At 39.7% G+C, this 27,032-nt stretch overlaps 1 protein-coding gene across 2 annotated transcripts in view; it reads right to left on the bottom strand.

Moving 5' to 3' along the window:
• Nucleotides 1-27,032, bottom strand: part of tll1 (tolloid-like 1) — a 327,452-nt gene that overhangs the window by 45,555 nt on the left and 254,865 nt on the right. For both annotated transcript variants that reach the window (XM_043698508.1, XM_043698500.1), the window contains exons 13-16: nt 23,705-23,850; nt 20,642-20,837; nt 11,341-11,466; nt 9,687-9,847 (exon numbers count right to left, since the gene is read on the bottom strand). In XM_043698508.1, the coding sequence (XP_043554443.1) occupies nt 9,687-9,847; nt 11,341-11,466; nt 20,642-20,837; nt 23,705-23,850 (629 nt within the window). The remainder of the gene's footprint in view (nt 1-9,686; nt 9,848-11,340; nt 11,467-20,641; nt 20,838-23,704; nt 23,851-27,032) is intronic.

Below are 27,032 nucleotides of genomic sequence, written 5' to 3'. Positions count from 1 at the left end.
TTGTGAAACTTGAAAGGGTTCAGAAAAGATTTACAATGATGTTGCCAGGATTGGACGATTTGAGCAATAGGGAGAGGTTGAATAGGCTGGGGCTGATTTCCCTGCAGCGTCAGAGGCTGAGGGAAAACCTTATAAAGGATTATAAAATCATGAGGGGCATGGATAGGATAAAGAGACAAAGTCTTTTCCCTGGGGTGGGGGAGTCCAGAACTAGAGGACATAAGTTCAGGGTGAGAGGGGAAAGATATAAAAGAGACCTAAGGGGCAACTTTTTCACGCAGAGGGTGGTATGTGTACAGAATGTGCTGCCAGAGGAAGTGGTGGAGGCTGGTACAATTGCAACATTTAAAATGCATCTGGATGAGTATATGAATAGGAAGGAGATGCCGGCGTTGGACTGGGGTGTACAAAGTTAAAATTCACACAACACCAGGTTATAGTCCACCAGGTTTAATTGGAAGCACACTAGCTTTCGGAGTGACGCTCCTTCATCAGGTGATAGTGGAGGGCTCGGTCGTAACACAGAATTTATAGCAAAAATTTGCAGTGTGATGTAACTGAAATTATACATTGAAGAATTGATTGTCTGTTAAGCCTTTCATCTGTTAGAATACAGTAGTAGTTTCACTTCTTTCATGTGTAAATCACAAAACCATTTTTTTTAAAGTTTCATTCTCGGGTTAGCTGTTAACAATGGTCATAGCTAGACAATATGTTGAAGGTGAGGGTTTGGAGGGATATGGGCCGGGTGCTGTCAGGTGGGACTAAATTGGGTTGGGATATCTGGTCGGCATGGACGGGTTGGACCGAAGGGTCTGTTTCCATGCTGTACATCTCTATGACTCGAAGAGTGTGAACATTGTATCGACCATGATACAAACAGTGTGCAAAGTGGGTTTGATGTTAGTGCTACCATGCCTCAACTTACACCCTCTCTTAACCTTATACAGCTCAACACAAATTCAACAAAAAGAAGAATCTTATCAGTATGATTTAAAGAGATCCTTAAATAATTAGAGGTTAGTTGTTGATTAGTTTTGATGAGCTGCTGTTTTGATCATAGATCAGTCCGGTACTTCCTAGTTGTTTAACGTTCTTGTTTGTGTTTCACCGATCTACTTCCATTAGCCTGAAGCAGCTCAATTAGAACCTACTGAAGGCTAGAAAGCAAGTGGGTGAGGTTCCTGCCTACAATCCTCAGCGCTCCATCAGAGCTGTCTGATATTGTAAGCAGCATTACTTTAAGACAATATTTCTGACCCTATCGCAGGAGGAGGTCCCACCTCAGAAAGCTGTCTGCCTGTTGGATGTCTGGCAGCTTTGATGTTGCAGCAGCACCAGCTCAGAGGGGTGACAAATACTAGGACTACAGACACCTCTCTCCCCCCCACAACATGAAGCCCAATTAAGTTGAGGGTTGGGGGCCCTCAGCGTGGAGGGTCTGATACAACTAGGAAAGCAACTGTCATGCAATGACTTGCAGTGACAATGCATCTCTCCTTTCAGAGGCACATGCGTAACTTTCCTGGTCTCTGAAAATATTGTGCCTGTCGGTCAGATTTACAGTCACATATTCCTCATGCTGGCAACACCATAAATATTTCAATAAGCAAGCAACACGTGGTTGAAAGCAACCCAAACATCACAATACCCATGCGTGCTTTTGAGGCCTATCTAATTCCATAGCTTTCATTTTTAGGGCAATCAGCCATATGCTGATGCTGGTAAGAGTAAGGTTTGCTGCTTGACCAAAGTATGGCACCATAGCAGTACTTGCTATTTTGCAAAATTAAATATTTTTAGACAAGAGGTGCAATGATTAATGGGCATCATGTGTTTCAATAAGAAAATTTGGTTAAAGAGAAAGGAAACAGACCTATCTAATCTAAGATTTGAAATAAACACATACAGGAATGCAATCCATCCTTTCTTTTAGTCAGATATCAATCATTGCACCATCCCTGCATGATCTCAATTCTTGCATAATTCCAGATATAAAATAACAGGGAGATGAATGATAAAGTGGTAAATAAATAACACGGGCATCTCCTTAAAATCTTTGTGGGCATGATAAAGTAAAAACAGATGTGGATAACAAGTTGGCATTAATAGCTGTCAAGTGGCTTGAAAAATAATGACCATTTCCTTGGTATAACATACCATACAAATTTAAGTGCCTTGCATATGTATATAATTATTTCCTTTGTCTGATGTATTCTGACTCTGCCAGTTATTTTCTGATTTGGAGATGCCGGTGTTGGACTGGGGTGTACAAAGTTAAAAATCACACAACACCAGGTTATAGTCCAACAGGTTTAATTGGAAGCACATTAGCTTTCGGAGCGATGCTCCTTCATCAGGTGGTAGTGGAGGGCTCAATCCTAACACAGAATTTATAGCAAAAATTTACAGTGTGATGTAACTGAAATTATACATTGAAAAATCGATTGTCTGTTAAGCCTTTCAGAGATAGTTTCACTTCTTTCATGTGTAAATCACAAAACCTTTTTTTTAAAAAAGTTGCATTCTCGGGTTAGCTGTTAACAATAGTGATAGATCGACAATATGTTGAAGGTGTTGGCCCTCTGTGTTCTCTGTCTATGCCATGATGTTTAGATTGATTCTAATCTAAAAAGTGAGATAACAGAGTTTTACATAAATTCATGCAGTTTTTGAGCTCAGAGTTCTACATGAATGCAGGCAGTTATTTTCTGTACAGATTTTATGTTACAATTGTTAAACCTGCATTTCAATTTTCTCTTTCCCCAGTGACCAAACGTTTTGTCATTCACCTTTCTAACTGGTTATTTTTTGATATTTTACTATTCCTGCTATTCAACAATTATACTGCATGAAATAGTTTTCCCTCAAAGTTTCTCTCCTATCATCTTTGAGCAAAAAAACAGCTTAACATTTAACCACAGTGACAATTCCCCATCGCTCCACTATAATTTCACAAAATTAACAAAAATAGTTTATATGACAAGAATGCAACCATAAACTTGGTTCCAACACTTTTCCCACTTTCAGAAATGACACATGCATCTCAATCAATGTGCTACAATCAACAATCCATGTTGATTCAACTATTTCATGTCCTTGAGTCTTTCTTTATCTGGCTCACTTCTTATCACCAGTTCCCCAACAAACAACATAAATGTAGGGTGAATTATTTGCAGCAGTGAACAAAAGAAGACAATCATAAAAAAGGAGAATTAGAAGTGAAAGAATCAAGCAAAGGAAAAAACAGTGGCACGCACAGAACTTTGCAGACACAGGAAAGAAAACAACCAGTAACACTGGTGGATGCAAAGAGATTGGGGGAGAGAGGGAGAGAGAGAGAGAGAGAGAGAGAGATTGTGAGAGTCTATTGACAGCAGAAAGAAAGAGAACTTTCTTTGGGAAATGGAGCAAACAAGGACAACTCCCCTTCCCTCCCCATTATAAATTGTCAATCAATGTTTCTCATATTAGAAGGTTGCATTTTGAAATAATTTTTGAAGGGTTTGTTGTGGACATTAATACCCCATTGATGCAAAAATACACAAGGCCTGATAAATGGTAGGTTGGGAGAATGAATCTATTTAGGAGGGAGACAATAGGAGGAAGAGTTATGGTTAAGTCGTTGAAACGAGGAAAAAAGATTTCTATGCTTCATTCGTGGAGTGCAGAGGAATCAAACCACAACTTGGTGAAGGGAAAGAGAGAAATTATGCAGTATGTGTTTATTGGGTCTAAATGATAAAACAATAAATCCTATACTTGCCACTGGCAAGAACAGTTGAGGCAAACTGGCTACTCTTACTGGCTACTGTCGTCAGATAAGATGTGGTAGAGTGTTTTTTTTTCACCTCTCAGTTAACCACAGCAAACATTTTAAAAGAATGCATTTGTCAATCTAATAAGTATCTACCTACTTAAGTGCTATGACTGCAAAAGACACCTGGACAAGTTTTTTTTGTAAATTTAAGGAAAACAAAATAACACACTATAGATTAACAATAATACAAAAATATTCCAAACCAGATATGCATCCGAGAGATTCTCACAATATTCAAACAGAAGGAAAGAATGAAGGTAAAGTAAAATATGAAATACATACAAAAGAAAGTCAATCATAGACAGATCCCAGATTGATACATTCAATGGTTTCAGGCCTTGTTCAGTGATTTTTCCAGATTCTAAGCAGAGACAATTTATAGTCTTGATGGACAACTGGACTTTTTCTCTGGGGTAAACTGTTGTTTGGTTGATAAAGGTTATGCAAACGTTCAGCCATTTCAGAGCTGTTATTGAGGTCATTTAAAAATACTGTCGTCAGTCTTTTTAGAATATATCCTGTGATTCAATACATCATAAATAAAGTCAGAATTTATATAATCTATTGATTTATAACACCTCTCCACCAAGGGTGAATGAAATGTTGCAGGCTCAGAAAAAAAAGAGATAGATACACATTCATTTGCAAACACATTCACAAGTACCTCAGACACAGTGTCTGCATTCTGTAGTCTGAAATCAGCCTCCCTCTGTCCATAGTTTTTAGAATGATTTTGCGCCAATTCAACCCTACAAAGATGCCCACAATCACATTACTATTTTCCTGTAATTTTCAAGTGAAATTATTCTCATAGCAGGTTCTATTAACACAGCCTTGAATTGTATGCTTTGGACTTCTCCACAAATGTAATCGGCTATAATCCATATCGATTAAGGTTTCTCTATCTCTGGTGCTTACATATATTTGGAAGTGTTTGAGGGACAGTAACACTCCTGGAGTTCTATTCTCTACAATGCAATGAGACATCAGCAGAGTTTATAATGATCATTCCACAGCTGCATGATTATGTAGAGCGACAGGAAAAAAGGAGCAAACACTGCACCAGGGTCTTGAGAGATTGTGCATATCTACTGAGCTATTAATGAACAACTGTAATAGAAAATACCATGGACACAAAAACAGGTACTTTGGGGCCTAATTATAGTTATACTCCATAAATGTGACAAAACCTACAAGAGAGTGTCTTTTCTGTGTCTGTCCAGTTTCTTTTAGAAACGTCCAATTGGTCTTTCAATGCTTGATTCATTATCTTGGAGTAGAACTGTGCATACCCTTCTGTCACAGGATTTAATTGCCACTTTAAAGGGTTTGTTAAAGTTTGGAGCTGCCTGTCCCAGCTCATTGGTTAGTATGGCTTTCCACTTCTCAAAAGCTGTTTGACGCCTTTCGGACCTACTTTTGCCTATTAGCAATTCTATTAGCAGGACAGCTAAAGTTTCCAAGATCGCAACAGACTTGCTTACTCTATGTGCCTACTTGTTATAAACACAACAGTACAAACATATTTTCATTAACATCACAGGAGTCTACGGTCACCTATTCTATGACAAATTAGGTCATTGTTCTGGAAAGTGTCTCTGACATTTTTGTTCAGAAAAAAGAAAACTTTTCACAGAACTAACTAACACACATCTGCCTTTATTTTAAAATCCAAACTCCAAATCAAAAAAACGTTTTTCATTCACTTCAGAAAAATTTTCTTTGCCAAGTGACTGCAATTATATGCAGTCATTACATTACGAGCATGGTGGACAATGGGGACCTAGTAGATGTGGTGTACCTGGATTTCCAAAAGGCCTTTGACAAAGTGCTGCACAAGAGGCTGTTGTATAAGATAAAGATGCATGGCGCTAGCATGAGTAGAGGATTGGTTGACTAACAGGAAGCAAAGAGTGGGGATAAATGAGTGCCATTCCAGTTGATAATCAATAATTAGTGGTGTGCCTCAGGGATCAGTGTTGGGACCACAATTATTCACAATTTACAGAGATGATTTGGAGTTGGTGATCGATATGCTTATTGATTGAATTTGTGGATGAGCACATCGACCTGGACCCAATATACCGACCACTGCAGCGGACAGCTGGAACTGACAACTGGAAGCGGCAGATACAAATCACTATAAATGCCAGAGGAAAGATCACAGAAGCACTTCACAGGAGGCTCCCAAGCACTGAGGATGTCACCTAGACAGGGGACGAAAGATCTGCAACACAAATTCCCAGCTCGGCGAACAGAACCACAACAACGAGCACCCGAGCTACAAATCTTCTCACAAACTTTGAACTATGCAGAGGACTTGGATGTCCTTGTGCATGAATCACAAAAGATCGGTCTGCAGGTACAACTGACAAATGGAATTTTGTCATTCATTGCTAATGGGATTGAGTTTAAAAACAGGGGGATTGTGTTGCAGTTGTATAGGATGCTGGTGAGGCCAGCCTGGAATACTGTGAGCAGGTTTGGTCTCCTTACTTGAGAAAGGATGTACTGGCACTGGAAGGGATGCAGAGGAAGTTCACTTGGTTGAGTCCGCCGTTGAGGGGGTTGGCTTACAAGGAGAGAGGCCATGAAAAGACGAGCTATGATCTTATTAAATGGTGGAGCAGGCTCGAAGGGCCAGATGGCCAACTCCTGCTCCTAGTTCTTATATTCTTATGGTCTTATGCTATCTAGAAGTCTATCATTGTTTTTAATAGAATCCATTGATTTCCAGAATTATTTGCCTGAACTCCTGCAAGTTGTTACTTCCCTCCTGATATTCAAAAGCCTACTGAAAATACACCGAGTCACCTTTTCTGAATCTTCTACCAACTCATACTGTCTTTTCATGTGCCTTGGGATTTTTTTTGAATAATAATGGCACTATATAAATTAAACTTTTTCCTGTTTTTGGTTCCATCAGATCTCACAGTAGGAAAATAATCAATAATTTTGTATTTTGACAATTTGTAACAGATGTAGTCAGCCTCACTAGTTTGGACGTTCAAGTGTTTTGAAGTTGAGTATCATTTATTTCTAGTCCAACCAACAGTAGAGTTACTTTATTGTGAAAATTCATTACAATTCATTTGGAGAATAATTTTCTTCGTTAATTATGATAGAGGTCTTTGATTTGAAGCTTAATGGCCATTCATTGCTGAGTACTACATGCTTCCCCTGAATAGGTAATTAGTGAAGATCCAAGAATATTCTTCTGATACAAGATTTGAAAGAATCATGTAAGATGTGGATATTTAATGCAAAGAGTTATTTCTTGTAATTCTATTGGTCACATATTTATATTAAGCAGTTATTAAATTATATTATGAATCTTCTGAAGTTTTTCTTGTAATAGTCAACTTCATTGATTTAACAAATGTTTATATTTCAAATATTTTATGTAAAGATTGTTGGAAACAAAAGTAGTAACATAGAAGATGGAAATAGACCAACCCTGATCATGGAGAGTCTTCAAGATCCTAAAAGACAATGCTTATAATAACATAAAAGCAAAATAGTGCCATTCTGGAAAAGGAAATAAAAATAATAAAGTAATGAATTATTAAGTTTAACAGTATCAAAGGAAAGAGAAACAGAGTTAGCTTCTGAAGTTCAACGTGACTTTCTTTCACAACTGAAGGAGGATAGAATTGTTATGGGGTTTGCGATGAAAAGTGGTGAAGAGGAAGGTAAACAAATGGAAGGTCTGAGATTGATGTTCAAGTCTTAGTGGACAATGCAAGGCAAATGTGGGAGAGTCTAGGACCAGAGGGTATAATCATGGTGTAAGGGGTCATACACCATGGAATGTCTTCTCTCAGAGGGTATTGAATTTGTAGAATTCTACACCACAAAGGCCAATAGAAACATTGCCGTTAAGTGTATACAAGGCAAAGACTGAAATAATTCTAATTATCTTGGGAATAAAAGGTGATTGGACAAAGGTAGGAAAGTGAGGTTGAGGATTGTCAGATCTCATTTAATGACAGATCAGACTCAATGGACTGAATAAACTACTGCTGCTTCTACATCTGATGTTCTTATATATAGGGTAGAAGGCAAGAGAGATTAAATGACACAAATGTGATAGAACAAAAGCAAAGGATGTGGTAATGGTTGTAACAAAGAACCAAAGCATCTGTTCAGAATGATTGTAAATGACTAAATGCCAGAATACGTGACAGTTCTGTCCAAACGTAAAAAAAAAATCAAACTGGCATAAGACACATTTTGGTGTATTCACCACCGGAAATTTTCACTCCTTCCACCATTGGTGCACAATGGCAACAGTGTGCATTACCTACAAATTGCAATGCAGCAACACACCAAGGCTCCTTTGACAGTACTTTCCAACCCCATAACAACGAGCACTCAGACGGACAAGCATAGAACACGATTTGGAACACAATTGTCTTCAAGTTCCATTCTAAGCCACAGACCAACCTGACTTTCAAATATTTTGTTCTTCCTCCTCTGTCATTGGGTCAAAATATTGGACCTTTCTTCCAAACTGCACTGAGTGTGCAGCTGTACAACATGGACCACGATGATTTGACAAGACAGTTCACCACCACCACCACTTTTTCAAGGATAATTAATGATGAACAATAAATGCTGACCTAGACAGTAAAACCCACATCCCATGAATGAATAGATAAAAAGAAAGCAACTCAAATTCTACAATCAAATGCATTATGTAGCTAACACTTCTTTTTTAACCAGTGTTTTATTCATAATCAGTGTGCTCAATAACCCTAACACCATTGCAAAATATACTTCCGCCTATAATGCAAATGAATTATTCAGTATATCTACAGAACACATCAAAAATTGATCATCACAGTGAATTATGATTTGACAATCCCAGCAGGGGGACTCACTGGGGATAGAAAAATTGAACCTTTTAAAAAGGCTTGCCAGGCCGACTTAACTTCTACAGTGTGACAATAACTTACATTGGAAGTGGGTGGGGACTCATTGGCTGATACGAGTTGCTGCTAAGTTGGCGTAGGGCTAGAAGGGGCATGAAAGTGGGTGAGCCCTTGGATTGGCAAGTGTTAGCATGGAGGCGCATGTGCAGAACAGAAGTTGAGGGCATGTGTGGGATGTGAATTAAAGGATCCAATGTTTAAGGATGAATTGGGAAGGCACTCCAGAGAACCACAACAGAGCTCATAAATAGTGCACCTAAGCCTTTTGCAATGCTTATGGCTGTCTCTTGTATTTAAGGTATCCTGCACCCATCACCCCCATCCCATCTGTCATTTGATGCATTTTCTCAAAATGGGAGTGCAGCAAGCACAGAAATTCCCTAACTCTGCACACCTAACTCAGGCTCTAAAATCCAGGTCCAAAGTGCAATTCCTACAAGCAGATGTCAATTATTTTTTCCCCAGCACTGTTCCTGTTGACCTCACAACAATGTCAAGAGGGATTTAAGTAACAAGTTACGTGGAAATATATTTGATCAGTACCAAGTTTCTGATCAAAAGTGAAGGATAAAAACTTAGAATTGAATTTTCCTGAATGTTATTCAAAATACATATTGGCAGGACTCAGGCACATGTGCTGTTTGTCCCAACTTTCCATATTTTGCTCATTTGCTTGACTAAATATTCCAAATTATCTGAGTCCAGTTAATACATTTCAGAAACAATGCTGTGTGAGACTTGAAGTAATTGGCCACCATATATCGCATAGGACACTATCTACTAGATTGGATATGGTAAGATATTATTTTTGTCAAGTTCTATAAGCAAACCCTGCAATTAAACTTATATATTTAAAATAAAACATCAAATTAATTAGATTTAGCTAAAATTATGAATTTTAATTTTGTGATTTGGTAGCATAGAATACTCACATCATTGCCTTCTAATTCAAAAAATTCAAACTGCATAGAGATTCTGTATTGGGTAGGAGCCACAACTTGCCAAACGCAGTTTTTATTTGGAGGGTATTCTTTAGGCCAGCCTGGTGTGGTGATTGTTCCATTTAGTTTTGATAACAGTCCTCCACAGGCAGCTAAAATTAAAACGGTCAGATTTACATTATGAACTGGAGATCCTAAGTGACATAATTAGCATAAATATACAACCTGTTCAAAACATCAAACATGCATGTAAATAGCAGCCTAGTACATCATTAATGATGAAATGGCTAGGCATTCCAAATAATCTTCGACACAAGTCATGATTTCACCTATGATTTGAACGTGGCATTGATTAGCTTAAATGCTTCTGTAGGTACAGAGAGGGACAGAGACACTAATTTTGGATTTCTATAGTAAAGAACCAACATAGTGATGATGGGCAAAATGGCCTCCTTCTGTATTGTATATTTCGGAAATAAACGAAATACTTGGGAGGACACCAAGCTACTTATTGTGAGGGGTTCTGATTAAACTCATTGTTACTACTCCAGATTCTGACATAGAAATTGCTCGAAATCACTGGACTACTAATCAGAGGCATAGGCTAATGCTTGGGGAAATGGGTTTATTCAAATAATTAACCTGGAATAAAGAGCTGGTCGCAATACTGATGACCATGAGACTATCAGTTAACATGAAAATCCAACTGCTCAATAAAGTCTTTCAGGAAAGGAAATCTGCAATCCTTACCTGGTCTGGCCTACATGTGATAGACCTACAGCATTATGGTTGACTCTTAAATGCCTTTTGTAATGTTTATTTGGTTTGAGGGCAATTAGGGATGGACAACAAATGCCGGTCTTGCCAAAAAACTGATATTCCATCAAAGAATAAAAAACATAAATCAAATCAAATGTGCTGGATTACTTTCTAATGATTGTTGTTTGACGTTTAGTGGTCTACGTAGTAATTAGCTGCAATGCCCCAGATGAAATTACTCATTAAAACTCTCTCCTCAGGCTCACATTTGAAGAGTGAGCATTTGGGTAAATCACATTCTGTGGTCCGGTCTTACACATTAACTACCTATTCAGCCAGAGGCATATTGCCTGGCAAAATTTACCCTCTATCTCATCATCAGTCACTGCCTTTAGGATGGTACTGTTTAAGGAGTGATAGCTAACATTAAAACAAAACTGGAAAATTGCTAATATATATAACAAAGAGTCATTAAACTAATTAATCTTGTACATACATGGCACTAATAATATAAAGATCAGTTAGTGATTGCGTGATTCTTTTAATGACCTGAACAAAATAATTTGGCTCATAATTTCCCTTATAGTTGCTAGCAATTGCAGTCTAGTATCAACAGAGGGTAATTAAAAATAAGGGGAGCAGACATTGTGCTAATTCTTATTCCCTTCTGAACAGGAAGATTCTGCCTCAAATGGTCCAGTGGAAATGTGTTGACTACTTGAGCTAAATTAGATGAACTTGAAATGTAATTATGAACCCAGTGTTCCATCACTGGAGAGTCCTAGCATATCTACTTATTCCGAGCTGAAATTTGCTAGTAGCAGAACAATCACATGTGAACGCTGCATGCCTGCAGTTATTTAGTACTTATATTTGTAGCTTTTACCTTCACAACTTTTCTTGTCTGCTGCAAGTTCATAGCCTGGATCACAGGTACATTTATAACTGCCCAAGGTGTTCATACATTGCTGTTCACAGCCTCCATTGTCATGTCTGGAACATTCATCCTCCTCTGTGGAGATGGTAAAGAAATTTTTAAAACATTATTACTGTATATCTTTGATGTTTTTGGCAAGCTGGTTATATTTTGTTTTGGAATGGAATTCTCTTTTCTGTAAACAATGTCCTTGATAATTTTTTTGGAAACTATAATAAGATTGTTAATGCATTTGAGTGAGGAGATGATTGTCTGTAACTTCTATACTCTCTGTCTTAATCAGTGAATGATTGATATAAATACCATATAAACAATCTAAATGCCTGGGCAAGCTATTTGATCGAAGCATAGAATGACAAAGTATAGAAAATGATCATAAAGCTCATCATGCCTGTGTCAACCTTTTGAAAAACATTCCTAAATACTGTCCGACTCACCTGCTTTTTCCCCAAAAACCTGTGATTTATTTGCTTTCGAGATATATTATTGAATCTGCTTTTATCAGCCTTTCAGGCAGTGCATTCCAAAAGAAAAGTATCAGCACTTTGGCTCTTTTGCCAGACAAGCAGGAGATCACAGACAGGGTGTTTGGGGATCAAGGGGGATTAACGGCAGTGGGTGCAGGTAATCACAGAATGTTAGAATTAAGTTTTATTATCATGTGTACTCAAGTACAGAAGTGAAAAGTGTACAATGTCGCCATTCCTGGCGCTAGCTCAGGTACAAAATCTTAGGTACAAAGTAGAAAAATAAAGAAACAAAGTTAAAAGTTAAACATTACAGTCCCTCTTAGTATAAAGGAGGAAAATAAAGGAAAAAGTTAATAGTTCAACAGTCATTCTGAAATGCTTGGTCTCGTACTCTACATGCGCTCGATCCCCTCCACTTTGGCCCATTCTCCGGGAGCCCTTGGGCTACCTGCTCACCCTGCTGCCACAGATGGGCCTGGAAGAAACACTCTTGTGTCCCTTAATTAAGATTGAACGCAAATATAATGCGGACATTCTTCGAACATGACCATGTTGGAACAGACAAGAGGTCTCCTGAAGATGAGGAATGCTTGAAATGGTCTGATGGTGTTGGGACTTGCAGTATACAGTTCATACTACACATCCTAACATGCTGTGCGCAATGCAAACGCAGCAAGAATCAAGAGGTTATGATTTACTCTGAAGAGCTAGGAATATGGAAGCAGCCTTCCTAAAAAGATGAGGACACAGACCAGGAGAAACATCTGTCTGATCAAACACTGGAGCAACTATCATAACAAGGCAGACATGATTTAATTGACACTCAGATCCAATAGATGAGAAGTTAGTTAGTGATTACTCATTGACTGCAAGTTTGTTGCCTGTCGTAGACTAAGCAGTACATGTCTGTTCCCTGAAATAAATGCAACTTCTATTTATCTATTGTTTACTTTTGATGTTGCTGACTAAAAATAAAAGTTTTGAACTGATTTGAGTCTTAGCAAGTTTTGAGAAGATTTGCAGCTAAGGTTGAGCTTCTGGATATAGGTTTGCTCGCTGAGCTGCAAGGTTCATTTTCAGATGTTTCAACACCATACTAGGTAACATCTTCAGTGAGCCTCCAAATGAAGCACTGCTAATGTTTCCTGCTTTCTATTTATAGGTTTGGGTTTATTGAGTTGGCGATGTCATTTCCTGTTCTTGTTCACAGGGGGTGGTAAATGCGGTCCAAGTGAATGGGTTTGTTGATAGAGTTTTGGTTGGAATTCTCATGTGTGTCTCTGTTTGGCTTATCCTAGGATGGATGTGTTGTCCTAGTCAAAGTGGTGACCAACCTTATCTGTATGTAAGGATACTAGTGAGAGAGGGTCATGTTGTTTTGTGACTTGTTGATGTTCATGTATCCTGGTGGCTAGTTTTTTCCTTGTTTGTCCAATGTAATGTTTGTTACAGATCTTGCACCATAATTTGTAAATGTTGCCTGTAGAGGGTTTTTAAAGGTCATTAGCTGCTGTTTTAGTGTGTTGGTGGGTTTGTGGGCTACCATGATGCCAAAGGGTCTGAGTAGTCTGACAGTCATTTCTGAGACGTCTTTGATGTAGGGGAGTGTGGCTAGGGTTTCTGGACATGTTTTGTCTGCTTGTTTGGGTTTGTTGCTGAGAAATCGGTGGACTGTGTTAATTGGGTACCCATTCTTTTTGAATACACTGTATAGGTGATACAAGTATCGTAAGTAAATGGTCTACAAATGTAAGTTATTGATCAAAAAAGTTTGGGCAAAGTATTAAAAAAATTGAAAATGTGATCAAAAAGAGCTTTATTTTTGCTATAATTTAGTGACTGTTGCAAACTAAACCTAATAAAGAATTCACGTTATTTGTAGTAGTTTGTAATCATTGAAATTTATCCCTTTAGGGATGATTTGGAAATATTGAAGGTGGTCACATCTCGCAGTTTTCTAAACATGTCTGCTACAAAATCAATCACTATGGTATAAAGTTGAAAGCAAAAAGTAAAATCAGTTTACCGATTAATTTTTTCCTCTGAAGTGCAAAATTGATTGCTCCTGATTTCAAAATTTTCAATCTTGTTCTGAAATCCCTTGCTGCCCCTCCCTATCACTAAGTAGCAGAACTCCCTGACATACAAATCAAAGTGCAAACCTGGTGTCTGCAGCTTGCCAATATTTTATCTCAGCCTATCACCAACTGATGCTGCATAACTACATCCCTACATGTTCGATGGCCACCATCTTCCTCAAATAGTAGTTCATTCAAGTCAGCGTTGGTTAGCTATCATCCCCACCAAATCGCCATGTGGACTGTTGGACCAACTTTTACACCACTTCAACCCTTCAACACTTTGATTTGGAACTCCGGTATACCTATAACCTGTATGTTTTGCCTATGGACAACTGGTGTGCAAATTGCCTTGCAAGTTGCTGCAGGTGTGATGCTGATGGAGCACAGTACTACACAGTGTATGTCCGAGCCAGCCTCTCACTTTGCACTAAAACAGACTGGCAGCATTTCATGCATCTGCATACGATGCAGCTTAAGGCTTAGATTGCTTTCATAGCAGTCACTCATTTTGCACTTGTCAGCATCCGTATACTTCATGTTGTTATCTTAGCACACATTCACTGATTTCAGCAAAGGACTTCCACGCTGCCAGTTTCTGCGTGGGTTACATTACTTTTCAGCACACAGTGTCTTCATTGGTCAGCTACTGGATGCCAACATCTGTAGGCTAGATCACTTCTCAGTGCAGAGGAAGAGGCATGCTGCTTATCATGGTAGTAATCTTAGAACAATCATCAAACATGGCACTGTGTGGCACCATGCTACGTCAACATCACACGTGCAGCAGCTTACAAGGCAAACACAACGCACGTGTTTGAAGCAAATGACCATGAATGAAAGTCAAAGTGGGGTGGAGGGAGACAAGAGTCAGTCAGGGGATAACTATGCAGTCAGTCTATGGGATCATCTTCTGCCAGGGGATGTGGTGGTCTCCTTCAGTCTCCTGAATGTGAAAGAAGTAGGACATTCCTTCCATGACAAGTTGCAGAGATGTGTCTGTGATATGCACACCAGATTGTGTTCCTGACCCTCATCTAGAGTACCTACTGAGTTGAAGATTTCTGAAATGGTCATGCATGCAGGTGAAAGCCTTGCCAGTGTATTGTCTGAGGGTGAAGGTGGAGTGGAGAGTCGCTGGGTCTTTATGTTGAGGTTCGTAAGGTGCTTCTAGTGCCTCCTTGGGAGAAAAGAAGGCATTTGTCAACGAAGAGGGATAAGTGCTTGTGTAAGTTAATGACGAGTTAGCACTAGTGGTAATGGCAGATTAGCACAGCACAAGAAAGTTTACTAAGTTGGTTGGCCATTCCAATCTCCCCATACCTACATGCATGGTCATCCTTTCTATAGGTAATTCAAGAAATCTTGTACTTCTGTGGCATGAGGCGCCTGACTTTTATCACCTCTCACGGTCCCACTATCAGCTTTGCCATCTTGACCTGGTTGTGAGCCTATTTTTCCTGCAATCAGACAAAGGGAGGGTGTGTGCATGATGGAAGTGGATAGAAAAGCAGTTAGTGATGATACAGGAGCAGGAGAGGTGATGAGGAGTCCCCATCAAATGAATAGGAAAAGCAGAAAGAGGACGTAGCTTATAGCTTAGGAGGATGAACTGAGTATAAACTATTGACTAGACATGATGAATATGACAGGGTGAGATTTTGAGTCTGTCAGCCTTGGTGAGATGCATTTGCAGTAGTAGATTTGAAATAAGTGGCGGTCTTGAGTGTGAGGTAGTGAGGAGAAAATGTGGCATTCAAAATTGTGGGACACAGAAGTTCAGTGATCTTCTTCCTTCATTGTTGGACATCACATGGCATGGCACGGCACTGACCGGGAATTGGCCTGGTGTCATGTGATCGTTTTAGAGAAAGGACAATCCACCTCTTCACAATCCTGTCCACCAAGGGCTGCGGGTCCCTGTTTGCAAAGTGGGGACAAAGCGTTCATTTCTTCTGGCCAGAACAGTCAAGCACCACAGTGTGAGAGGTTGCTCCTTGCTCATAGTGTCTGAAGTGGTCTGCAGCTGGATCTTAAATCTGGCACCCGTGACATGAACATCAGAAAGTCCCAGAAATAATGAGCACTTACACCTCCCCTGCTGCACAATTCCTCAAGGAGGTTAAAGAGCCCAGTTGCATAACCAACAAGAAGAACAGAAAATGGAGTGAGGAAAGTCACTCTAAGTTGGGGTGGGGGGGGGGGGGGGGGGGGGTTGTAATCTGCGCACTGTGAACCTTACTCTATAGGGGTGGCACGGTGGCTCAGAGGTTAGCAATGCTGCCTCACAGACCAGAGTCCCAGGTTCAATTCCAGCCTTGGGCGACTGTCTGTGTGGAGTTTGCACATTCTCCCCTCGTCTGCGTGGGTTTCCTCTGGGTGCTCCAGTTTCCTCCCACAGTCCAAAGATGTGCATGTCAGGTGAATTGGCCATGTTAAATTGCCCATAGTGTTAGGTGCATTAGTCAGGGGGAAATGGGTCTGAGTGGGTTACTCTTCGTACGGTCAGTGTGGACTTGTTGGGCCTAAGGGCCTGTTTCCACACTGTAGGGAATCTAAATCTAAAATATGAACTGCAATTGGGAACATTCCATCCATTTTAACAGGGGCTGACAATGGCAAACTGAATGGTAACTGGCAAAACTATATCCAACTTCTTAAAGCTAAACCTGTAACATTACATTCAATGTCAAATCTATGTTGTGCGTCATCTTGATTATTTCATCTTCATAATTTAAACAAGTCAACCATCATATTTTGGCTCGCTTATGAATTTGACAGCTTGATGCCATTAATATTAAACTTGAACTAACCAAATCAACTGACATGATTTAGTCCCAGTGCTACAACTAAAGTCAATGCTGTATCAAGACATTTTATGTGCTGGTGAAGTAGGCAATATTGAACCTATTCATAACTTCTTCATAAGGATGAGAACTTTGAAAGATTAAAATTCCTTTGGCTTTAGCTTGTATCATTTAGAGAAAAATAAATCCATCAAGATAGGAAACTGCTTCAATAAATGTTTAAGAAATTTGCCATTTTAAAGCTGATTAATTTTATAATCTAAGTGACCCCTTTAAATTTCTAGAGTAGTTTCACCATTTAACCTTAATGCTTTACTTCTGTTGTAAAATTGCTAATTACAGCAGTAACCTTTCACGTGAAATCTTACATGCTGATATTTTTTACATTTTAAAAATTAAAGTGCTGCTCCTCCATGTTTCTTGAATATCTCATTTCACATATTGTCTTAATGGAAATAGCAGACAATCTGCTCTTCAGTGTCTGTTAGTAGGAGACACAAAGATGCAAGGATAAGTGGAAGTGGTACTCTCTTGTTACCAGGAAGTGATTTATCTCCACCAGGGTTTTCACTGTCTTTTTAATGGAGTACTATTCTATCTTATCCTATTTTACTTTGCTCTTAATCCTACAAAAACATAGTTGACTGGTCCTGTTTTTATTTCTAAGTTACTAACTTCTTCCAATTTTGATAATAGGTCAATGACATAACATTGCTTCTCTTCACAGATGCCAGCTGACTGGCTCAATGGATCCAGCACTTACTGTTTGCATTTGAGAGCATCAGCATGTGAAGCCTTTTACTTTTATTGTTCCATGGTCCTGGACATCATACAGTAACCTGCTCAAGTCGGCATTATTTGTGCAGCATCTTACTTGTATTAGGCAACAGACAGACTACTCTTTAGCTTGTCTTCATCATTCCGAAGCAAGAGGTTGCTAAGGCCAATGACAACAATCCCATTGCTGCCTGACAGAGACCAGCAATGAGTGAACCTATTAGCAGCAAGCACAAGAAGAGAGGTCAGCCTGTCAGTGCAGAAGCAGGTCCTCACCACTCCCTTCCATTCTACTTATGGAGTGGCTTTCCTCTGACTGGTCACTCCTGAGAGTAAATTTGGTGAAGCAATTTAGGGACTTCTGAGAGTAGGTTCTCCTTCTGGCCCCTTGCATCTTGAGCATAAGTTAGCATGGATGGGGTGTGAAAATGTATGGGGTGGGAGAGGTGAGGGCTTTTTCTTTTGTTCTTTTCCTTTTTTTAAAAAAAAAGTAGCCCCGAAGAAAATGCCAGTTCCCGAAAGAAATCTTCTGCAATGTTTCTAGTATAACTCCCAAAAGCCTTCCCCAAGGAATAAAAATTACAAAGCTCTGGGCACTTTCATCCATGCTTGGTTTGCAGAGCCAAGAATAGCCCTGACATTATCGCAGAATCATTGAAGAGTCACAACACAAAAGGAGGTCATTCATTCCATTGTGTGGCTTGTCAAGTAAACATCATTGCCTAGTGCCAATCTCTTGCTTTTTACTGTCCCAATGCAAATCATTTTTATCCAAATAATCATCTAATGCCCCTTGAACACGATGACCTCAGTGAAAATTCATGCTTCCGTAAGTATGCTGAGGGAGCACAAAACCTAATATAACACACAAGCACTGGTGCTTTGGGGTGATTATGCACAGTGGTGGCATAGACTTACAGCAAACTTTACTTTGCATCTCTTTGTGCTACATGTGGCCACTTAAGCATTTGATACTGATACTTGAACTTAGAGAAATTACTTCTTCAACCATCAAATTTCAATAGCAAAATAAAATAAATCTCAATCCCAATAAGTTATCAACTCTGATAATAGATAACTGCACACTGGTGGTAATTGGAGTTTTTAATCTCAGGCTGAAGTTAAAGAGTATATTGTTGGGAGGCACAAATAGAATTTCAGGCTCTGGTACTAACTGTGGAAGATTAACTGAGGGGACTGGGGTGGGGGTGGGGGGATGGTAGGGGGTTGAAGGTGGGGAGATAGACAGTATGTTTCCAGAAAACCAGATGTCTGGTTCCCTACATGTTGCAGAGTTCTGACGCTTCGTGTGAGGTATATCAGTGGTCTTTGATTCTATTAAGGAGGTTCTGATCCCTGTTTGTAGTTTGATTCTGGAATTGGTACAGGTTCGACGGGAAGCATTCATCCTCAAATGGAAGTGTGATCTGATGTCAGAATGTCCAATGGCAGGGCACAAAGTAAGCGCTTCTGTTCTTCCCGGACCACAAGCCATTCTGTAAAGATATAGTAGGAGTTGTTGCATCTTTTGAGCTGCTAGATTTCTGGAGGCCAGGTCAGGGTTACTCAAGGAGGACAGGCTAAGTCTGAGGCAGGTAGCCTCATTTTAATAAACAAATGGCCAAAGAGCTCTTCCCTCACTTTCATTAAACTTAGAAATAGTTGGGCTGAAGACTGGTTGGAGACAGGCTTGTGATTTTCAAAGTTTTTGTGTCACCAATCATACGGTAATGATTTTTTTTTCTGTGATTAAAATCATCCTTTTATCTGTTTCCTGTGTTATTTCTGGTCAGGAGCCAGTTAGATCAGCTGTGCAGGTTGGTGGCATGTTGCTCCAAATAACATTAACAGCATAGGTTCAACTCCTGTTCTAAGGTAGTCTTGGGATCTGCCTTCTCATCCTGTCTCTAGGAGTAGAAGGCAATGGCAAATGGCCATGAACAAAAACATCTGCACAGAAAACAACTTCTAGTAAAGCAACAGACAAGGGCCTATGGCTCAGACAGAAGATTAATTAAATAATTTTGGGCCTAGGTTCACTTTTATACCATATTCTTCAGTTCAAGTAATTCCATGTTTGCACTTATCTCTATGATTACATTACATTATGAATTGTAAATATATATTGGGCAGGATTTTATAAAAGTATTGAGAGCATCGCTGTTGGGAGACCTGTGATGTCTCCTCCAGGAAGGCGCAAGAGTATTCAGTGCTACACAAACATCCAAGTAAACAGTACTGAGCCCAAGGACCCTGAGAACAGAAACCCTCATTAGTGATGGCTACTAGTCAATCAGAGGTTGAAAATGCCATGGGAAGCCATGGCTTTTGGCAGGAACACGACCAACTGAAGGTCTAATGTTAAGGGGTAACTGATGTGCCAGGTTACTAATAGCAGAAAGGATACTTTTAGAGAAAGGGTAATCACAAGGGTAGCAGTGTAATGAGGGTCAGCAATTAAGGCAAGGGTGAAGAACTGAGTCTTGTCATTTTTGACAGACACCAAGATCATTTGAACACGGTTGTAGGAACCTTTCTCACTACCCCCTCACTGGGAGCTCATAAGCAAGTTGCTCCTTTTTATCTGTTATAGATGGATGCTATGTTAGCAGGTTCATACACATTGTATTAATACTAGCAGGTGGTGGGATGAGGCACTTAAATGGTCATTAATTGGTCACTTAATGGTCTCATTTGACAGTGGAGGAGTTTGGATGGGAAGAGGTGGGAGATCATGTTCAACCTTGGGCTTTCCCACCCAGATAAAATTCTGGAGGAGACAGGAACACAGTGGTGTTCAGGCTCACCACCAAATCGCCAAATGAAATGTCATTTCCCACCTCCAAGTATGCCTTAGGAAGAGCTGTAAAATTCTACCCACTGCATCATTTCAGAAAGTTTAAAGAAGTAACTATAACAATTTTGTTTCCCACGTATAGATCTATCTGCATTGAAAACTCAGCAGGTTTTACTGGATTGAAACAGTAACACTTTTTTAGCTATTGACACAACAGGAGAGTTGTTTTATTCTTCCTGTGTATCAGAGAAAGGTGACTTAGGATGTTACCTGAGCGTATGAACTGGTTCGTACAATACTCTGGATTTTACATATCTGTACCTTTAAAAAAGTTTGCCGCAAATCCCGCTTTATTAACTGTTCCATCAGAAACAAATTTCATCCACAGGGTATTGGAAGTTGATTTGATGTCTTCTGGTTTATCATAGCCACAGAACCGCCCAATTAAGGGACTGTTTTCATTATTACCATTTCGGACTTCTAAATAATCATAGGCACAACTATCATGTCTCTCAACCTAGGACAGAAGGAAAACATTTTACTCATTTTTGCACATGAAAATCTCTTGTTAAAGTCAATAAATCAATTCCTTGGTAAACACCAATACAAAATCTTTAATGTGTTTTTTGACTCCACCATTAGATCTCTATCTTGGCCCCTATTTAGCTCCAGCACTCCTCTGACAATCCAATCACTATTGATTGGTCTATAGATCACTTTTGGATTCCTTTTCATGTTCAGTACCAATCTATTCTCAACGTTCTTGCCCCCTTATTTGCTTTTTTAAACCACTATTTTTTATATTAACCCAACTTCCCTTACATTGTGAAGCAACATCTGTCATACACACTGCTTTTTCATTCCATTCTCAAAACTAGTTATCAACCAGGAAGCACGGATTCTCGTTGCCCTTCTTTTCCCCTTATAAGAAAATTCCCACATTGTACTCCAAAACTACTACTCATTGCCCATTGACCATCTATTGCCCATTCTTTGCCAGTCTTTGATTCCAATTTACCACAGTTTTCAATCTTCAATTCCTTGAAATACTTCCACATTCCGTGAAGTATTCTAATTCATTCCTTGACTTTCTCACACATTTAAAAATTGAAAATAAAATTGATTTCTTATTTTGCTTTCTTTACTAATTCTGCTTCCAAATATAAAATGCAACTTTTCAGTTACAAAACACTGAATCATATGAACCACAGAAGTAAAAGGTGAATTTTAAATAAGACCAATTAGATTGCAGTCTTGGATGCAAGTTTGCTCGCCGAGCTGCAAGGTTCATTTCCAGATGTTTTATTACCCTACTAGGTAACATCTTCAGTGGGCCTCAGGTAAAGCAATGTTGAAAATTCCTGCTTTATATGTTTGGGCTTCTTTGGGTTGGTGATTGCATTTCCTGTGGTGAAGTCACATCCTGTTCCTTTTCTCAGGGAGTGGTAGATGGGGTCTAACTCAATGAGTTTGTTTGATGGAATTCTCGTGCGTGTCTTTGTTTGGCTTGTCATAGGATGGATGTGCTGTCCCAGTCGAAGTGGTGTCCTTCCTCATCCGTATGTGAGGATATTAGTGAGAGTGGGTCATGTCCTTTTGGGGCTAATTGGTGTTCATGTATCCTGGTGGCTAGTTTTTTTGCCTGTTTGTTACAGTCATTGCCCGGTATTTTGTAAATGACATTAGTTTTGCTTGTTGTCTGTATAGGGTCTTTCAAGTTCATTAGCTGCTGTTTTAGTGTGTAGGTGGGTTTGTGGGCTACCATGATGCCAAGGGGTTTGAGTAGTCTGGCAGTCATTTCTGAGATGCGTTTGATGTAGGGGAGAGTGGCTAGGGTTGCTGTACGTGTTTTGTCTGCTTGTTTGGGTTTGTTGCTGAGAAATCAGCGGACTGTGTTCATTGGGTACTCATTCTTTTTGAATACACGGTATAGGTGATTTTTCCCACAAACAAACCTGCATCAGAATGTTATTTCAATGAGCCAACACCCACTGCAGCACAGAGGAACCACGCAGAGCAGAGAAAAATCACCTATACCGTGTATTCAAAAAGAATGGGAACCCAATGAACACAGTCCGCCGATTTCTCAGCAACAAACCCAAACAAGCAGACAAAACACGTACAGCAACCCTAGCCACTCTCCCCTACATCAAACGCATCTCAGAAATGACTGTCAGACTACTCAGACCCCTTGGCATCATGGTAGCCCACAAACCCACCAACACGCTAAAACAGCAGCTAATGAACTTGAAAGACCCTATACAGACAACGAGCAAAACTAATGTGATTTACAAAATACAGTGCAAGGATTGTAACAAACACTACATTGGACAAACAGACAGAAAACTAGCCATCAGTATACATGAAACCAACTAGCCCCAAAAAGACATGATCCTCTCTCACTAGTATCCTCACATACGGATGAGGAAGGACACCACTTCCACTGGGACAACACATCCACCCTAGGACAAGCCAAACAAAGACATGCACGAGAATTCCTAGAAGCATGGCATTCTAACCAGAACTCTATCAACAAACACGCTGAGTTAGACCCCATCTACCACCCCCTGAGAAAAGGAACAGGAAGTGACTCCACCACAGGAAATGGCATCACCAACCCAAAGAAATCCAAACATATAAATAGAAAACAGGAACTTTCAGCATTGCTTCACCTGAGGCCCACTGAAGATGTTACCTAGTATGGTAACGAAACATCTGGAAATGAACCTTGCAGCTCAGTGAGCAAACCTACATCCAAAACCTCAACCTGAGCTACAAATCTTCTCAAAACTCATTAAGCTCACTATGATTGGAATCTATCTTACTATTTAAATATACTGAATGCAAATTCCAATGACACTGAATGAAATATTTCTTTATCATAGATAATCATAGAATCCCTACAGTGAGGAAACAGGCCATTTGGCCCAACAAGTCCACACCGACCCTCCAAAGAATATCCCATCCAGACTAACTCCCCAACATTTCCCGTGACTAATGCACCTAACGTGAACACTATGGGCAATTTAGTATGGCCAATTCACCTAACCTGCACATCTTTGTACTGTGGGAGGAAACCAGAGCACCGGGAGGAAACCCATGCAGACACAGGTAGAATATGCAAGCTCCTCACAGTCACCCAGGCTGGAATTGAACCCTGGTCCCTGGAGCTATGAGGCAGCAGTGCTAACCACTGTGCTGCTAACTTATCGGTGTCTAAAAACCAAGCAATCATAATCTTAGCTAGAGATTATAGTTCTGAAAATAATTAATTCTTCAGTTATTCACACTTTACTTTGGCTAAAAGAAGGTATCTTCACCATATGTGATGGTCTATTACTTAAACATCCTTGCTATTAAATTTTTATCACCCAACAAAGTTACCTCAAAGGCCTGGAAAACTAATCCCACGTAATAGTGCTCAGACATTGTTATTTTCCACACACACTCCTTCATTGGTCTGTAGTCATCTGGGTAATTTGGAGACTGGATCTGTCCCGATTCTTTACTGATCTCACCACCACAAATTGCTAATAATTAAAAGAAAAATCATGTGTAAGCAGGGGCATAATTAACAAGACGACAAATTGTAGAATTCTACACACAACATAGCAAGTACGAATATATGTGAAACCATGCTCCATCTAAAAACAGAAGATGGGAATGCTATGAATTACATTGTATGATCAATTCTTAGGTTTCACAGTGCAGTTCCCCTCCTACAATACTGGATGTAAGAACAGAAGTATAACCTACCTCTGCTGTGTGCCTCTAGTTCTCGGTGTTATGCACCATAAGTCAACACACTTCTGCCCAGGTTACAGTGAAAAAACCGAAGATTCGAGCGGTAATCCCATTCCTCTGTTACATTGATGGTATGTTGTACACTCCAAAACAATTATTTGCTTTTTTGTCAATTTAAGGGACTCGGTATCAAAGGAGCAAGATTAGTAAAGATTCTCTACCGGCAGTCACTCTTCAGTCTCTCAAGGAATTTAGTCTTACCTCTGGCTCTCTCTTATCTTTGGTGGTTTGTAATTTCTTCTGATTTATCCAAAACTCTTGTATCCTGCTTCAACTGATTTTGATTACCCTTTGACAAGCTTTGCATCTGGACATCATTTACAATTTTTAAGTCTGAAAATTATTATTGCCAAGTATCAGACAAGTCAATAGTTTATCATTTGGAAGGGATAATTATTATGAAATTTACCTTACTTCCTGGTGGTGGCTGATAACTTCAATCTCCAGCAGGCCAAGTGTTCTGGCACGTGCAAAACAGAGCAGGGCATGTGTTCTCCACCTGGTACTCATTTTAAACACTTAAAGGGCCCAGTCAGCTGGAGTGTGTTGATCTAGCATGAAAACTGGGAGTCATGTGATCCAGAATGAGCCTAATTTTGGCTGGGGGGGGTGAGGAGGGGGGTGTTGGCATCCACAAAACCCAGAGGGACTCCAATGCTTCCAAACTGTTCAAAGATAATCAAAATCAGGAATTTTGGAGAAAATTTATTCTGGGCTCTCAATACTTAGAAACCACCAAAGCCAACAAGCACCCAAGAAAAGAACCCCACCCCCACCCCAAAAGACTGAAAGGTGATCACTGGCAGAGGAACCAAGGAAGAGAGTCCAGACAGTATGTATACAAGGTCCATATAAACAGGGCTGAGAGAGACCCAGGTGAGCTTAGGAGCTGCAGTTAAGCCAGCACAGACTGGAAGATAAGCTTGAACCACCAGGTGGAGAGCAGGTATTCAGTCGCACAATGTTGCAGAAACCTTGGAGAAATTTCAGAAGCGAAGTCTTCGAAAATGAAGAATGAAATGCTTCTGGAGGAAGATCTGAATGCTAACAAGACTTTTGTGGTTCACAGTAATTACTGGGTAAATAGCTAACAAATCTAAGTCACTTCTCTTTGTTGTGTTCACCATTTTTAATGTGCAGGGTATTGCACTTGACCACCGTTTACGGATTCATTCACATGTGCCTGTTGTTGGTTTTAGATATTAGGGGAGAAGACAACATTGTCTCTTAACTTAAATTTCTCTCATATTACTGTTAAAAGCCTAAAACAAATCTTGTAAGCAATTTGACTCAGAATAGTGACGTTTATGTTTGATTGTTCAAACCTATGGAATCTTTGACAGTTTTTTTCGTTTAAGCCTGGGACTCCTAAATATCATCGACTTTAGGCAAAAAGTTACAGATCCCCAATTGGGCTAAAACCAAACCTGGGATCTCTTCCAGGATTAGAACATAATACTATGACAGGTAGAATTCTTTTCAAACAAGTACTGAAGTATGAAAATGTTTTTTGTCTTCCCATATATCATTAAAGTGACTGAACACTTTAAAATGCAATACATTATTGTGCCTTCCTTTAATTTTCATTAAATTTTACTGTACACTGTATATAAAGTATTTCAATCATTTTAATTTATAAGTTTAGACTGATTATAGTGGGAGTGAATTTCCATGATATTTCTCTTGCTCATTTTCTGTAATTTTCTGGCAGGAAGGGCTGCAGAAAGCCTAGAGAAATAACATAAATGGCTTTTACTGTGTTTGTTCAAAGATTTCCATAGCATTCCAGTGCAGACAGGTAGAACACCTGTGTAAATTTACCTCCCCAAGTCTCTGCTGCCCATATTGTAACCTGCATCAAGTTCTGTTCACTTGCATTTTCTGTTGTTGTTGAACTTTGAGGTCAACAATACCTCAAAGCCAAGATTGGCATCCTGGTATCTGAATTGCTTCAAATTGCTAAAAACTCCAGCCACCAACTCTCGAAGAGCTGCTTGCTCCTCCAGCTCTAGCCTCTTGTGAATGACCCCTCCATCCTGTAGCAACATGAATAACTCCTAGATTTCAGCTGATTAATGGCAAGTAACATCACTCTACACAACTGCCAGCCAATGACTACCTCCAACAAAAAAGAACTTAACCATTTTGACGTTTAATGACATCACCAGTGCTGAATCACCCAATACCGACTTAACTGGCCTAGCACTGATCAGATATAGCAGTCCCCGTGTTGCAAATTGGTTTCGTTCCTGAGTATATTCACAAGTCAGAATACAATACAGGACAATTCAAAATAGCCATTTGTAAATATGAGGAAACCTTTGCATGTCAGATCTTTAAAATTAATAAATGGGATTGCTTTTATAAGTCATGTGTGCTGAACTAGATGGCCTATAAATACTGCTTACAAGAGCAGATCAGAGGCTGGGAATTTTGTACAAAATAACTCCTTCCCCAACTCCCTAAAGCCTGTGCATATTTACAAAATGTAAGTCAGGAATGTGATAGGATACTCCCATTTGCCTGGATGAGTGTAGAACCAACAACACAAGAGGTTCAACACCACCAAGGACAAAAACAGCCTACTTAATTGACACCCCATCCACTACCCTAAACATTCACTCCTTACACCTTCAATGAATAGTGGCAGAAGTATGTACCATCCATAACATGAACCACAGCAACTCAGAGATTCCTTAGACAGCACCTTCCAAACCTATGACATTTTCCATTGAAAAAGGAGAAAGTGCATGGAACATGACCACTATTTGTGCACGTCACAGTGGCTCAGTGGTTAGCACGGCTGCCTCACAGCGCCAGGGACCCAGATTCGATTCCAGCCTCGGGCAACTGTCTAAGTGGAGTTTGCACATTCTCCGTGTGTCTGCGTGGGTTTTCTCCGGGTGCT

Source organism: Chiloscyllium plagiosum, chromosome 1 (assembly GCF_004010195.1).
Source record: "Chiloscyllium plagiosum isolate BGI_BamShark_2017 chromosome 1, ASM401019v2, whole genome shotgun sequence".
Taxonomy (NCBI): domain Eukaryota; kingdom Metazoa; phylum Chordata; class Chondrichthyes; order Orectolobiformes; family Hemiscylliidae; genus Chiloscyllium; species Chiloscyllium plagiosum.
The sequence above is the reverse complement of the archived record's forward strand: the minus strand, read 5'-3'. Positions and strand labels throughout refer to the sequence as shown.